Source organism: Thermobia domestica, chromosome 14, assembly GCF_964235325.1.
Source record: "Thermobia domestica chromosome 14, izTheDome1.hap1.1, whole genome shotgun sequence".
NCBI classification, from domain to species: domain Eukaryota; kingdom Metazoa; phylum Arthropoda; class Insecta; order Zygentoma; family Lepismatidae; genus Thermobia; species Thermobia domestica.
In genome coordinates, this window is record NC_137467.1 from 55,895,285 (window position 1) to 55,913,208 (window position 17,924).

At 35.8% G+C, this 17,924-nt stretch overlaps 1 protein-coding gene across 1 annotated transcript in view; it reads right to left on the reverse strand.

The window, feature by feature from the left end:
- Window positions 1-17,924, reverse strand: part of LOC145669834 (beta-mannosidase-like) — a 164,107-nt gene that overhangs the window by 56,403 nt on the left and 89,780 nt on the right. Inside the window, exon 8 of the mRNA XM_081738179.1 lies at window positions 12,619-12,800. Coding sequence (XP_081594305.1) covers window positions 12,619-12,800 — 182 coding nt within the window. The remainder of the gene's footprint in view (window positions 1-12,618; window positions 12,801-17,924) is intronic.

Below are 17,924 nucleotides of genomic sequence, written 5' to 3' on the forward strand. Positions count from 1 at the left end.
ATTACCTTTTCATCCACCTGTATGTATGATTATGATCGCAAAGATCATAATGTCCGTTTATACTCATATGTATATTATGCTTTTAATAAATGATGCAACAAAATAATATAACTGTAGAAAATGTAACCTATACATCCCTTAGATCCTCTCCCAATATACGGCTTCCACCCTTTGCCTCAATATCCCATTCCTAAAAGAGGGCGTACCCCTCTAAGAGGTTGCTAGCTTCCGAGCTAGCTAAAAAAAAGTCCACCTAAGTCATTAAAAATGTTATTTCCACACTCCTCTTAACCCTGGATTACAAACCATTCGTAAATTTTACGAAGCAGCATGTCAAAAATTATTGAATTCACCGAACCGCGCATGCGCGGCCGCCTTCTTTCCCTTCCTACTTCTTACAGCACAAGCCAGTTTTGATTTAAGAGCCGTGTTATTCGGTCTTGGTTGTATCATGCGTATTTTGAAAGTCGAAAGGTGTGTAGCCACGTTAGTTTCTTTTACAAATTTTGACCAATCTACTTTCTTGTTTTTAACATTAAGTGAGTGTTTTTAGACTATAAACAGTGCAAAGAGTTGTGTCATAGTATTGTACCTATTTCTTGTCTTCGTTGGTGGATAAACTATGGGCGACAGTGAGGAAGAATGTGAAAATAATCAACTAGGAGGGTTGTTGGATGAGATATCTTCTGATGAAGACTCTAATGATACTGCTAATGAAGCGTATTCCCATCACTAACCCTGTGGCAAACCCGCCAAAAGGAACAAGAAACTTGCTTTTACTGTCCGCCAGTGAAATGAAGAATGACAACACACTTGTGCAAGCACTGGAGGAAGGTGATTTGTGCTTAACATAGAGCTGTGTGTTGTGTGGCGTGTGACGAAGAAAATTGAAGAACTTGGAAAGACCACTTTCAACTTTGCACCTAATTACTTTTTACGAAGTTTATATACAAAATGCTTTTTTTTTTTAGTTGCCTTGGTCTTTTTACTTTAGTTATCTATTGTTATAATATATATAAAACAATTTACCCACATAAATGTAACTACTTCTTCATGGCGTCATACTTGTAATTCAAGTATACAGCCAGCAACTTACCTGTATTATAGGCCTACATAACTTTTTATATGTATTTGTTTATTAAAGTATTCCAAAGGCATTTAATATTATTGTCGATATACAGTAGAGCGTCGATTATCCGAACGTCGGTTAACCGAACGACCGCTTAACCGAACTGTGTACTCGCTCGCACCTGTTACTCTCCCACCCTACCGTCCATCATCCCCCTCACTCCCAAACCAAGTTTCCCACAGTAGTCGCCGCACTGAGCCACCGCTGGCGGAACATTGCTTCTAATGGGGCCTTCATAAGGCGCTGCTGACCGACCACGCCGCCTGTCGCTGTGTTTCAACAATCAGCACACTTCCGTCGGTTTGGCACTGGCTGTAGAAGTACAGTACAGTACAGTACAGTTCGATTATCCGAACAAACCAGTTTTCCGAACACCCATGTCCCCCAATTACTTCGGATAATCGACGCTCTACTGTAATTCTATAAACAAGCCCATTTTCAGATTTAAAAAATAATAATATAGACAGAAATAATAAAAAAAAACTAAAATTGAATCGTTTGGTTTGTAACCACGTAGACACAAAATAAGGTTTGTAATCCAGGGTTAAGTCACGTCGCCATTTTTTGACTGACTTCAAAGCATAACTTTCGGTGGTTATTAAATCTCTGATTTGTTTATTGTTAAATTTTGAAGGGCTTACTGATTACAAAGTTCTTAAAACAAGTCATGCCTGAAGACAACACATCACTAGTGCCAAATGGAAAGTGATATAGAAACACGCATATAGGGCGAAACATTATAAGCATTGGTCGATGAACAATGTATTAAAATTTATGTTCATTATTGTGCAGTACATTGTTTTTGTAAAATATTATTACTTGAGGGGTTTCTTGAAGAAAATAAACATTTGTTACGTTGTTAAGCGTAAACCAAAAATCAGGTAATTTTTTACGGTTTTGCACGTTTTCGTGTATAACCATACATAACATATACCGATGAAACATGTTTCTTTAACGAAGGAACTATAGGAATACTAGTTTTTCGTTTCATGTAAAATTACAAGAAAAAAGTCTTAACTGTTTTTTCTAAATAACCTCGGCATATGATAAAATTACAAACATAATAATTAACAACATATAACTGAAAATATAGCTTATAATAACGAAATAGTTACAACACAAATTTATTATTGAATTTGTATTGCACGAGTACATTTTTTAAAAAAAAAATTAAAGGTAACGTATTTTTAATTGAAAATGTTCCGTAACTAAGCCATTATTGGGCAAATTCGAAGCAGTAAATTCAGTTAGCTCCAGCAATACGTAGATTATTCAGTTAGATATTGAAAAGAAAAATGACGTTTTTCAAGTAACAAAAAAATATTGGATAGTGTGAACGTAATTAGTAGAGCTATTCTCAATTTTAAATGCGAAAGAAACAAATATCGGAACTCAACATGGTGATTTGGCAGTGTTAGTGTTGCGTGTATTGTTTTTAAGTTCGATCCTAGCCATAGGAACTAAATACACCTTTCTGATTGGTTGCAGTTTGAGATTGTCCAAACCTTCTGGTATATGTATTGTGTATTATAGTAATAGAATAAAGTTGTCACTTTGTGTGTTAATGAAAATTAAAAGATAATTATATTTGGGGTACATTTCGAAGAACATTAGGCATATTTTTTTTCAGAGACTACCGTAACAAAATGCATTTTGGTCACACTGAAAAGGGTGAGTTCCGAAACTGGACCATCCGAGTGTGACGTAATGTCACGTGATTCTATCATGGTTCATAAAAATTTGAGACATATTTTTTCACGACCTACCCTTTAAAAAATATGCATTTTGGTCATTAGGAAGCGGGTGAGGTTCGAAGTTGGACTACCCGAGTGTGACGTAATGTCACGTGATATTATCATGGGGTAGAGGTGGAACAAACCGAGCCATGCAGATCTTCTAATCCCCTTCGTTCGCTGACGCTCGCTCAGCTGTTTCCTACCGTAAGTTAATTACTATTTACACATTATATTTTACGTACAAGAGCAAATGAGTATAATTGTTATAAAATTGTTACGAAAATTTGAAAAAAAAATAATGAAAACTTTCATTGAGCCGGGTTTGAACCCACACCAAAAGCGATTTCCATCAGTACCCCATTCGCTAGCACGCTCGGCCATGAGGACCATCACTAGCAGGCGTTTGGTTTGTGCTATGTATATGTTACGTGACGAGAAACGCATAACTTCAACCAATCAGAAGTGTGTATTTAGCTCGTATGACTAGGGTCAAGCGTAATTGAAATATATGCGTGTGGTGAGGATTCACTAGGGGAAGTAATGCTCCCGGAAGGATATTTGCGGATCCCAAACGTTTTAGGTATCTTCTTATCTTATTGGTCAATACAGACAAGACATCAAGAGTCATGACCTACATATAGCAGAACGCTAAATGGTGTCGGCCCTCGTAGCTGATCATACTACCGGAACGTACAAGTAATGAAAATCATTTTTGGCGTGGGATCAAACCCAATCCAAGGAAAGTATTTTCTATTTTTTTTTAAATTTTCATAACTTTTTCATTAAAATAAGATTGAAAACAATACTCCAAAAAAGTGATTTACCGATTATTTTTTAAATTTTCATAACACCATTTTCATTAAAATAAGTTCGCAGTTTACTATACGGATCCATAGTAAAAGAAGTAGTACTAGTAGTAGTAAAAATAGTGTTAGTAATAGTAATAGTAGTAGTAATAGTAATAGTAGTAGTAGTAATAGTAGTAGTAGCAGTAGTAATAGTAGTAGTGGTAGTAGTAGTAGTGATAGTAGTAGTAGCAGTAGTAATAGTAGTAGGTCAATCCATACGAAGTGGTCCAGAGGTGGTTGCTCGACTATCTCCGAAAATTCTAAAAATTTGAGTGTGATGAACCTTGTGTATGAGAAGATTAATAACATCATTCACGTTGTCGTATGTACGAGTGTTCCTGAATGGCGGCTATCTTTGTTGTCAGTGGAGTGCCAATATTTGCATTTGAAAGCGTTTACGAAAACTACAGTTGTTCAGGTTGTACGAATCAGACGGACACCAAACAAAAAGAATGTTTAGAAGAGAGACTGAGGTACACGAAGAATATAAATTTTTGCGTCTAAATAAATATGCATGGTTGCAAACCAATGAATGAAATCACCAGAAAAACTAGAGAAAATTACACATTTAAACTGGCTGATTTTGGAATGGCATATAGTGGGGGCTTCAGAAGTTTTGTGCTGATTACTATTGGATGTAAAATGCCTGTAGAAATATCCACAGTTATAATACTACTGCCATCGTAGTTTTATGGGGGTCCGAAAGCTGAAGTTTGTGAGTTTGATGCTATTTTGAATGAACTATTGCAGAAAAAAATCATGGCTGATATTACATGGAGAAAAAGTGAGGACGCGAACGGTAAAAACGCGAACAAAGCACCTGCGTGACGATGGTTGTAGCCCGGAAAAATTTAAATGTTTGGATATGTTTCATGCTACATCTGAAAAACTATGCATAGTGCAGCAATTAGACCCACTTTTGTTTGTGTTCAGTTGTGCAAAAGCCTGCGTGTGGCGTTTGTTCTATCTTTCTAGCTTCATGATCATTGCCACGTCTATATGTTAAGGAGGTTAGTCCCCCTTGCATACAGGACACAGATTGTCGAACTGGACCGCGGTATTAAAGCACTTAATGTATCAGCAAAGTGATATTGAAATCTAATCCCAGTTACGGAAGTTAATATGTTCGCAAGGTTGCATTATATAATATAGACTAGCATTTGGCTACCTGGGAACTCCACGACCAGATGCCTGTGTTTGCTCGGCTTACGGGTTTGAACTTCTAAAGTTTACAATTCTACCAAATTTTAAGTTTCTGTTCGTATTTCAACTATCTAAAAGATAAGATTTTGTATCACAAGAAAACAGCCATTAAATAACATAGAAATTACTTCATGCCCCCAATAGATATATTAAAACTATAAATATTCACTTTTGGCAATTTTCCTGTGAGTTAGTCTCCGAAGTCTACAATCATGCCAAATTTCATTAATCTAATCCTGCCGGAAGTGCCTAAATATTTTGGGGTGCAGATATCGCATATAAATAACATTGGAAGGACCTTTCAGTTCCCCATAAAACCCCTCAACGGTTGAAAATCTTTATTTTTGGTCATTTACTTAAGTAACGCTAAGGGAAACATACAAGCATACCGAATTTAAAATCTTTATTCCAATACCAAGTACCTATAATATGAGGTTATAAGTTAAAAAAAAATTAAAAAAAGGTCAATTTAAAAAGACATAGAGAATTTCTTCATCCTCCCTTTAGACCACCTAAAAATTAAAAATATTAACTGTTGGCAATTTTTCTGCGAGTAGGTACTCAAAAGCTACAATCATGCTAAATTTCGCCTTTTCACGTCAACCAGAAGTACCCTTATATTTTATGTCAATTCATGTAGTTTTATATTTAGTTATAATACATAGATGTAACGCAACATTGAGAACATATTAACTTCCGTAACTGGGATTAGACTTCAATATCACTTTGCTGATACATTAGTTGCCTTAATACCGCAGTCCAGTTCGACTATGTGTGTCCTGGATGCAAGGGGGACTAACTTCCTTACCATATAGACGTGGCAATGATCACAAAGCAAGAAAGATAGAACAAACGCCACTCGTAAGCTTTTGCACAACTGAACACAAACAAAAGTGGATCTAATTGCTGCACCATTGCTGCTTTTGAGATCTAGCATGAAACAAATCCACACATTTAAATTTTTCCGTGCTACGACCATCGTCACGCAGGTGCTTTGTTCGCGTTTTCACCATGTCCTCACTTTATTCTCCATGTAATATGTCATGATTTTTTTTTTTTTTTGCAATAGTTTATTCACATACAGAATTATTTTGTGGCATAAGCAGGAATTTTTAGCACTTTGCTCTCCTGAGATATTACGCCCCCAAAATGGCATCAAACTCACAAACTTCAACTTTCGGACCTCCATAAATGTACGGTGCCAGTAGCATCATAACTGTTGATATTTCTACAGACTCTTTACATCCAATAGTATTCAGCACAAAGCTTATTACACCCCCACTATATGCCATTCCAAAATACAGCCCGTTTAAAAGTGTAATATTCTCTATTTTTTCTGGTGATTTCATGTATTAGTTTTCAGCCCTGCATATTTATTTAGACGCAAAAGTTAATATTCTCCGTATACCTCAGTCTCTCTTCTAAACATTCGTTTTTGCTCGTGTTCGTCTGATTCGTACAACCTGAGCAACTATAGTTTTGTAAACGCTTTCAAATGCAAAAAATTGACACTCCACTAACAACAAAGATAGCCGCCATTCAGGAACACATGTACATACGACAACGTGAATGATGTTATTGGCCTTCTGGTGCACACGGTTCATCGTACTCAAATTTTTATAATTTTCGGAGATGGTCGAGCAACCATTTTCACAATTCTTGGACCACTTCAGATGGATTGATCTAGTAGTAGTAGTAGTAGTAGTAGTAATAGTAGTAGTAGTAGTAGTAGTAGTAGTAGTAGTAGTAGTGATAGTAGTAGTCGTAGTAGTAGTTGTAGTAGTAGTAACGGGTTTGAATTCCCGCATGGTTTGGGTAGGTTCTGTTTTCGACATGAAAAATGGGCAAATTAAAGACTTGCCGAAATTTTTCTCTACATTTTGCATGACCAGCTTAAAACAGCTGGCTAGGGTAGCGCGCGAAAATAATGCAGGATATCGCCCGAATACAGAAACGTTTGGGATCGGCAGAAATTCCTTCCGGAAATAAGAACTAAATACACGATTATGATTGGTTGGCGTTATCCGCTTCTTGGCTCCGACATTTGCGTTATAAAATCTGAGTTGTGTTCATTTAAAAAAATCGTTATATATTTTATAAATTATATTGTATCTTACAAATGTCGAAGTAGTTTTGTAGTAATAACAAGATTTTTTGTATAATAATTGAAATTATATTAAATTCAAAGTTAATTATATTTAATCAGTATGATAGTGATGTTAACATAAAAATTGTGCACTTCTGGAAAAAAGGTGAAACTTTCAGGAATACTTGTTTACACCCAACAGAAGAAATCTAGAGGTAGAGCCCAAAGTTTTGGCCGCCATATTGCAAAATGGCTCCATATTGAAAAATAGAGTTATTTTTCACAATATCCATTTTAAGTAGCTACTGCTTCAACACTATTCATCCGAATTTCATGGTTGATACATCATTCTCTTCAGAATAAAACGGGCTTTTAAATGCAACATAGCACATGTCCGTATGAAAAAAGGGAAATTTCCAGGAAATCGGGAATTTTTCTGTAAAAAATATCATTCTTGGAAGTTTGAATCCCCCTGGACCGCCTCAGGTGATAGCACGCGAGCCTAATATACCCTGAAATAATACAAAGGGGTTATGGCATCTCTTTGCCAAATAACATTCGTATATCCTATATAATGACATGAGGGAAAAAATATTTCCTAATCCCGTTTGAAAGTAGAAAATTTATACTAACAGGGAAAATTACGATCTAAAATTTCTGGATTAATTAATATTCAAAAGATTTCATGACTAACTCTTCATTTTATTTAAATTGATACAATGTTTCAATTGCAATGCTGTACATGGCCCTGTGAGGTAGGGGAAAAGGGAAATTTTGGGGGAAATTGGGAAATATAACTGAAAACCTTTTATTTAAAAAAAAAAAGTTTATTGCTCTGAAAAGATCCCGGGTGGAAGCACGTGACCTTAATGTACCCTGAAAAATACATTGGAGTATTGGTAATGTTTCTGCCAAATACCATTCTGATATCATACATAGGAACGTTGTAAGAAATAATTTCCCAGTCCTCTTAATTATACAATTGTGCATTAGGGTGGTTCTTTTAACTGAAACCTGGAGATATAAAGAGAAATTATTTATGAATTTCATTTGTTTGTGTTTCATTTAGTTTTGTATTATTGTCCTTCATCCTTTTTTTTTTTTTTTTTTTTTTTTTACTTTGACACAATAAACGCCTTTGCTCCTATCTGGCACGTTAGAATGAAAACGGGAAGAAATATTAGAGATTAAAAAGTTTTAAAATAAAGGTAAAACTAATATCATGTAACAAACCAATTTAAATGTCAGTCTCAACGTCATCAAAATCATCATCACTACTGTCAACAAAAATAGGAAGCTCGAATTGTTCACTTTCATTTTCATAGTCAGCACACTTGTAAAGCATTGTATACTGCATTCGTGAGCATTGTTCACTGCATTTTGTATATGTAACGAGGAGTGTTGCACTTTTTGCAAGAAGAACTTAATAATTCCCTACATTGTACAAACTACTTCAGGAAGACTTGTCCATGTTGGCTCCCAGTTCCCAGTTTCATTTCTGTGCCAACTCCAAAGGCCTGGTGGAGAAACACCGTGTGCGTGGGTTTTCTCGGGGTTCTCCCGTTTCCTCCCACTTTCTTCATTCCATTTCATTCATTACTCATCATCACCGTCTCCTTTAGCCTAACCGGCATAACCGTGGGACGTAAAACTCAAAGATTTCATTTCTTTTTCCAAAGGCCTGGATCTGGTAAGGTAGGTTGTTTAACCAAACACTGTCTCCAACAATAGCTAGTTTGAAAACACTCCTCAAGACATGTTAAAATAAAGCTGATTCGTTGGTGGCATTCTTTCCATGGAACGTCCTTTCTATGTAAAAAGTTCTTTCCTACACTCATTAACTGTGCTATGATATGAAGACTTATCTTACATCAAAACAACAAATTTGTCAACTTCATCCATAAAAATATGCATTTCTGCAGGTTGCCGAGACAAAATCTGGAAAGTCTGTGTGATCTTCGGGAGATTTCTGTGTCTTTCCCAAGCGTTTTTTCCATAACCAGTAAACGAGAAAGTTGTGTCGCAACCCGACAATGCATGGAAAAATACAAGGGAAGTAGTTTCTTCGACTCCAAGCTTGGCAAATATTAGGTGAATTGAGATGTACTCTGCATTATTTCTTGAATTCTTGCGATCCATAAGAAGTCTGGTTGTAGTTGATTAAGTTTTGACAAAGAAAGCACTACAACATTAGTGTCCACTGTCCGAATGATCATAGATTTGTGTCTAGCTTGACACGCCTCCTTAGCATAAAGCAAAATTCTTGTATCTGCTTCCTCTTGTCTGCATGGTTGGAGATCTTCATGGGTACATAATATTGTATTGCATAATATAGCTTCTCCTTTTGTAGTTAAGACTTCTTTCCCGACTCGAGATATGAGTGTAGTTGCAAGTAGATCGAAGAGTTCCTTCTTGTTATCAACATTGAACAAAACGCTTTTTCAAGTTCTAGGCACAGGCGTATTAGTAACAGATTTTCGTCTTATGCCAGCACCTCTAAACGTCCTGGTCTCAGTTTTCAAACTGTCAGGTTTGTAGTCATCTCAGACAATGTCAATTCTGTTTATACTGACCCATTCGTGAAGAACTATGCTGGCAAATCTCTGAATACACATCGAAAGTCTTGGCATCTCCAAGAGGTATCATATGGACCAGTAGCGTACGCAGGAATTTATTTCGGGGGGTCCAAACTCAATATGATTTTTTTAAATATTAAAATTCCTATATATGTCCCTAAAATTAGGCTAAATTTACACAAAAGTCGAAATTTCCGGGGGTCCGGATCCCCAGGACCACCCCCTGCGTACGTCCCTGATATGGACTAAGGCTGGGCCATCCAGTATGGTACATGATGCTGAAGGTATGTCGCTAGGATAGCCACAAACATTTCTGAAACACTGAAGAAGGTCAGATTTCAGATTTCTTAGATTTTCGAAGATGCCTACAGTCTGACAAAGAAGGTAGAAATGGCTGGCTTTCATGGCTAAAAACTTCGTCAAGATCAGAGCCTCGCTGCTGACACATAATATATAATTTTAAAGAGAGGTAGGCATCATTTCTTGTTCTTCTCAGCAGCAATTGAGGTGTGCTTTTAGTTGGAGGTTTTGTTTTGAATAACTTCATTTGATTGCGTTTGATCGGTTTCTCAATTGATACTACTTGCTGTTAAAGTCTGTTGTTGACAAATTCTTGAAATTGATGCATTCCAAGGTATCTTATTTCTCTTAAATCCACAATTCTTTTTTGAGAAACAATGACTTTATTATGCACATTTCGCAAGTCTTGGCTGCTGTCTTCAGATGGATTCCTTAAATCTTCAATACTGTTTTTCAAAGTTTTTACGTGTTCGAAAAATGAAGACTGTTTTTTTGATGAGCATTCATGCGGTTCCTTTCAGATTGTGTTAGGCTTTTAAACCCTTCTTCAAATTTTTGTATCTATCTTGTTACTTCAGGACCAGCTACCATCAATTACCTCAAAACATCTGGTTTTCTGTTTGTCCCACTGCACCTCCATTCCTCTTAACGTACGCATTGCAATGTTCATGCGCCTGGTCCAATGCCATTGCAGAAAATAATCTCACACTAATGTTGGCAGTAAACTTCCCAGCTAAAAACTTCTCATGAATTCTTGAGCGTATCTCTGGCAGACTTTTCATGTTACACTAATGCACTGGAAACTATGTGGCATAGTTTTGGTGGTTAAATAAAAATAACCAAGGAGCGCGTCTTGTCAAAGAATTCATATATAAATCAAAGTTGGAGCTTCAGATTGATGTCAAAAATTTCAGAAGCGAATTCTCTAGTTCCATCACTGTAGTCCAATATGCGAAACTTTGAATCCTTTCACAATTGTTTTTACACCATTCCTTAAACGAAAGAGGCTCAACAGTATCATCTTTTTCCTCATGATCATTAATATATTGAGTATGAGCTTGTTTTGACAAGGTAAACAGGGCACATAATGTTACTTGATGTGCATACCTTGCCTTGTAATATGAAGCACCTTGATACAAGACTGAGCACTACCCGAAGATGTTAACCCAGCCTTAATAATACATTCATCCCATCCAATAACATCTAAAAGATCTCTGAGTACACTCATGATAGCCTTCTCCAGATGTAGGGCTTCCATCATCACAACATATCTGTCTTCATCAAAGTTTTCAGGACATGTCCACTGATTACGTTTTACAATATCATACAGGGGAACCTCACAAGTAATACAGGGTGTTCGTTCTTCATTCAGATAATTTACAGCATCTACTACTACTGACATTGAATGTCTAATCATAGCAGGTGGATGTGCAACGTCTGGAAACCTAGGCAGTAATCCACAATGAGTTAAGCGTTTTTCTCTACTTAATGTCATAGTTAACTCTTATGATATACTGCTAAAAAGTGATATTTTGTCCTAGCAAACAAGATTGGGAAATCATATTTCACAACGTTACTATGTACGATATCGAAATAGTAATTGGCAGAAACATTACCAATACTCCAATGTATTTTCAGGGTAAGTTAAGGTCACGTGCTTTCACCCGGGATCATTCTAGGAGCAAGAAGTCTTTTTTAAAAAAGGTATTCAGATATATTTCCCGATTTCAGCAAAATTTTCCTTTTTCCGTATCTCATAGGGGCATGGACAGTATTGCAATTAAGAATTGTATAATTTTTAAGAAAATGAAGTGTTAGCCATGAAATTCTTTTGAATATTAATTTATCCAGAAATTTTAGATCGCAATTTCCCCTGTTAGTGGAAATTTCCTACTTTCAAACAGAATTAGGAAATATTCTTTCCTCATGTCATTATATAGGATATTCCAATGTTATTTGGCAAAGAGACACCATAACACCTTTGTATTATTTCAGGGTATATTAGGGTCGCGTACTCTCACCTGAGGCGGCTCCAGGGGGGTTCAAACTTCCAGAAACGGTATTTTTTAAAGAATACAATTCCAGAGGAACGCAATTCGCTAGAAGAACGCAATTTCCAGATTTCCTGCAAATTTCCCTTTTTCTGTACGCCATACGGGCATGTACTATGTTGCATTTACAAGCCTGTTTTATTCTGAAGAGAATGACGTTTCAACCATGAAATTCGGATGAATAGTGTTGAATCAGTAGCTACTTAAAATGGATATTGTGAAAAATAACCCTATTTTCAATATGGCAGCCATTTTCCAATATGGCGGCCAAAATCTTTGGGCCCTACCTCTAGATTTCTTCTGTTGGGTATAATCAAGTATTCCTGAAAGTTTCACCTTTTTTTCAGAAGTGCACAATTCTTATAGAATTGCCCACTTAACGTCCACACTAGTAATTGAGTTGACCGTCACTTGTTTGAATCATTACTATTTATGATTCTTTTTACACTTTTGCCGCAAATCATTATTGTATTGATTGTCTTTCCACAGATAATTGATTTAATGCCATTGTTGGTCCAAATAGAATAACTAAAGAGCTACTAAATAATTGTAAATGGTTCTAAAATTAATCACCCATCACAGACACTTCAGCTCACGCAGTCGCCATATTTCACACTTCTAAAATACTCTCCGCATACATATTTCAGAATTCCTATATTTTAGTTTGAACTCGTAAACAATATACATACCGAACAAAATCTTCGTTTTCATTGTTGCCAGCCCATAAAGCAATGCTTGGATGATGCTGTAATCTTCGTACTTGATGTATTACTTCTTTCGTGACTGTGTCGAGGAACCATTTTTTTGCAGGATACAACGAACACGCAAACATAAAGTCTTGCCAGATCATTATACCGTGTTTATCTGCAAGCTGAAAATAAATTCAGAAAGCTATATATCCTGAAATGTCTGCCTTCATCCGAAAAGAAAAGTAAGTGCCAACTAAGGAAAACTTTGTCTTATTAGGTATGAATTATACTGTGTAACTTTATATATCTTACGAATGAAACAGTTACTTCATGAAACAGGCCGGTAGCCAGAACAAAAATGTAGGGGGCGGTAGAATTTAGGGTGGGCCCGTTACAACCATATTACATTTCACCACCATACTATAGTTCATTTGCAAACCTACCGTGAAAATTTTAGGGCGCCAGTAAAAATTTAGGGGAGGCCGGTCCCCCTAAACCCCCTTGGATACGGACCTGTAATGAAATAGAATTCTTACCATATTATCCAGGTGAGGAAGTTGCAAACACAAAAATGATTCATATTCCCAAAAACAACGAATTTTTTTTTAAACTTAATTTCAATCAAAACCTTCAAATTTTGATGTGACCAAATTTTCCAATACCAAGGCTGACCAATCTCAATTCTATCCGAAACTTCCGCACCTTGATAGACCTATTTTTTCTATAATTAATCTCTCATTTGTAGTATTTTTCACACAATATCAGTACCAACTTACCTTATTGGTCTTATTGGTTAAGTGAGGCAAGCACGGTTTTAATGTAGTGTAATAGCATGATTATTAATATTCTTTAAAAATATCCTTTCATGTGTATAATTTTGTTTTAATGTGACTGTAACATTAATATCAAAATAGTATTCGGGAAAATAAACATCACTGTAGCTCTGCCCGGTGTTACAGTAGCTATCAGACGCACTTTTGGCTACCGAGTTCGATTCCCAGGGAGAGATTATTGAACGTATTACGGCGGTCCGAATTTCAGCTTAAACTGTACGTCCACATTTCATATATAGCCTTTATGATTAAAAAAGAAAAAGGAAAGGTAAAATTAAACAAACAAACACCGTCTCTTTTCGAAATTCAATGTGTCTAACCCATATGTGGGAATTGATTAAATCAAAACATATATTTTGCAAGTGGATATTCCCTATTTTTGAAGGCTTTGATCGAGTTAAGTCGTTAAAATGTTTCAGGTACACCACCATTATTTGTCCAAACATTAGGAAATAACAATGTTCTTGTAAAAACAAAGGTCCATATTGCCAAAATATCGTAGTTAAAATTATTTTCAAATTAATTTCAGTACGTACAATAAAATAATTATAAAAGAAAATCACAAAGAATAAAATTATGCAGGTTGAATTATTTGTCTTGAAATGTCCCCATAACTTTTTAACTAACTGAACAAAATCGATGATAGTTTGTAAAATTAATGTATCGGCAGGGGCACATGTATCGGCAGGGGCCTGATTAAAAGTGTCGCCAGTCCAATATGTATGCTGACATACTATATAACTTATTTCTTCCATTTGGACAGCTTTGATAAACAATATTTGTATCGATGCATAGATGTAAATATCATAGAATTCAGAAGAAGTGCGAATTACAAAGAAATTATAACAATACACTAAACAAAATAAAATAATCAATATCATAACAAGAATTAATACAAGTAAATAAATTATCATATGAATCAGCAAAGTTAGTGTGAGTTAAAATACAAATAGGGGCCTATCACATGTGTTATTTATTCAAGTATATCTATCTTAACTTCTACTAAACGATATTCGTATTCATATCACAACATGTTGAATCCATCATTTTTATTATTTGTATAAAATTCAAAGTACGAATGTCAAATAAAATTATAGTTGTATTCTAAGTGAAAATGAACAAAAACCCATTGAATATATTTTCTCGGACTCCAAAACTTTAGCTTAAGTTATATTACCAAAGAGTTCGGTTAGGTTGCATTAAATTACATAATCATGAATGTAGTACGGCGTGTCCTTTAATTCAACAGTACTTTGGTTCTTATTTCAAGAATTTCTTCCATCTAGGTAACCATTACGACATCCATTTCGATGGAACTTAGATCTACTGTTTGCCTGATTTCTAAATGTTGTGCGATTACTATTTCTGTTGCATCTCAAATTAGGTTCAATTTTATTACCGGTAAAATTAGGTTCAGTTCTCGTTCATTTTACTGGTGGCGAAATGTCGTGACTCCTAACAGGACTGTACTTGTTTCTTACACGATATTCACGATAGTCTGTCCTTCCACGGTTTCTGTTCCACGAAGACTCCCTCTGGGCATCCAATGTGTCAATGTCCTGTTTCTTAGAAGCAGCCTCATCGTCATCAGCCGGATAATTTTTATCTGACTTCTTTCCCTTTCTGTCAACCCACTCTTCTCTTCGCCGATCGCCTCGACGTCCATCTCTGTACTCCGTCCTCTTTCCTCGGAACTTATCTTTCCGCTTGCGATGATATTCATCGTCACTGTCTCCCATGATTAGCCTCGCAACCTTATCCGTCTTCTTATACAAAGCACTATCGTCTTGTTCTGAACATTCTTCAGGTGAATCATTACCCTCTACAGCTACTCTGGATTGATATGGTACACGTTCTATGTTGACGCTTGAACTGGATCAACATTTGCGATGTTTATCTCTTCTTGTAATTCCTTAATTTGACTACTGTGTTCGTTCACTATGGTTTCGACAACTTCTACAGAATTTTGCACATCCGTAAATCAGTACAAAATTTGCTCCATTTTAATATCGGTTCGTTCCAACTTACGATTTATTTGTTGATCTATTTGCTTAAACTTGGCATCCATATTTTGTTGTATTTGTTCCAGCTTGTTATCCATCTGCTTCTGTTGCTGCGACATTTGTTGACCCATTTGTTCCATTTGATGAGACATTTGTTCTAACTGGGTATCAATTTTTTGCTGTTGCTGTAATATTATTTTTGACCCATTTGCTCTAACTGGGTGTCCATTTCCTCTAGCTGAGTATCCATTTTTTTGCTGTTGCTGTGATATTTGCTGACCAAGCTGTCTTATAAGATAAGCTACGTTCGTTGAAGAATTCATGCCTGGTAACTCTATATTACCATTTTCTCCATTTGTATTTTCAATTTCAGGAACTCTCATTTTTAAGTTTCTATAGATTTTTTTCCACTTCTTAGTAAAGTAAATTCCGTGTTGAAAGTTAGTTGAGACAGCTTTACTTAACTTCAAACTAATCTCAAAAGTTACCGTGTTTTCGGCACCATTTAAAATATAACATCCATGTAATTCTTAAAATATATCAACACGATCAAATCACATAAAATCATACACGACAACTTATATCACTATTACTTTTTTATTGTCAAGACTCCATTAATTATTTCTTTTCTTTTTTCAGTTTTTATAATAATGTTTTTAAAACAAGCAAGTATATGATGTTATGACAACTATATATACAGATTACATCTATAAAACCAACATATATTTTTAACGACTGAGATTACATCTTATTTCTTTCTATTTAGAATCAACAACATATAATTTCTTTTTTTCTTCTTCTTCTACACGATAGATTGTGTATTTTTATGCAACGTAATCCCAAAATCAAAATATAAAAAAATGGAAGTAATCCAATGTACCAATGCAATGATACGAAGTACTGGGTCCTGAAACTTGATCACCGAGGTGGGCTTAATGAGACAAATCAAAATTTTGGGACCTACATTGCACTGTATCCAAAAATAAAATCTTACTGATGCAGGTCAATTGGGCATAAATGTTTTTTTTTTGTTCACTATTCCGCATTTTCTTTATTAGTGTGGCTAATAACTCCTAACCTTATTTATTTTTATATAAAAACTTAGATAGATATGTGTGCATAGTTTTCACGGAACACTCACGACTTTGTTCGGTAACACAGTCACTTGCACTATCACTCAATACAGATCCAAAGCGATTCCCAAGAATGATTTCACGATTTTATTTTTACAAGTAATATCTAGCTTTGTTCAATTTCTACGAGTCCTGACAACGATCTTAATTGATCTTGGCTAATCCATTGACCTCTGGACCAGGGTATACTGATTGCCCATACCTGTATCACCACTTTACAACAAACTGAACACAGCTTCCGAAAGAAGAAAGTATAATTGAAGTCGACGAACCTGCAGCTAACTATGAACTAACAGTTTGCCCCTTGAGTTTCTGTATTTACTTCCGCTAGTTGTCTCTCCAAAGTTGTAGACTCCCTCTACCTTCATTGTTTCTGGGGTTGTTGACCTTTTTCCTTTGTGATGTGCCACCAGCATTTGAGACGGCGTCATATGTACAAATTTTGTAAATAATTTAAAATTTACGTATTGTCACTCCACTTTCTTTATTCACCCATAAACTTGAAACATATTCTCATCCATCAGTGTGTTCCTTTTCCACAAACTTTATTTTAATTACCTCAAATCATAGTCTTTACAATTTGTTTATTTGCAGTAAATAGCGTAGATACAGTTAGGAAAAGCAGAAGCAGAAACTTTTTGGCCCTGATGGGTACCGCCTCTGGTGGCCGAATTCTAAACTACACTCAGTTGGCTACTACAGAAAAAAAATAAATGATATCTTTTAGTTTAACATCCCACGATTGTGCTCCTTATACCAAGGATGTTATAAAATAGAGGATCTACCCATACCTATCTTCATCATATGTACTCAATGAAGCCGGAAAACAACCGAGCATCGTCTGAGCCGACACGTCTGATTGGCTACTCTCGTTTCCGCCATGATTGTTGGCTAGAAACATTGCGATCTTACTGGCGCGGAGTGAGCAGAGTAGGTGTGGCGAAGCTGTGACGTACGGCTTCACGATTTTGTTGTATGGGCAGATCCTCTATTTTATAACATCCTTGCTTTAGACTAAGGGAGACGGATGATTAAGACAAGTGAATGGTGATGGAATAATTGGTGGAATGAGAATGTCGAAGTACCCCGAGAAAACCCAAAGACACGATATTGTCCATCTAAAACGTATTTGGAGGGGGATCGAACTAGGAATCTTACACACTAGAGGGAAGCCCTCTACCATTGGTCCATCGTGGCTCGCACATTGCTGAAGGAATGTTGTTGGGTTATTTTGAAACTAAAGATTTTGTTTATGTGTAAGTCACGGGAAAGTTTAAATTTACTTATTTTTTATTTACTTTTCGAGAAAGATATTTGTTGTGTAGCAAAGTATTATG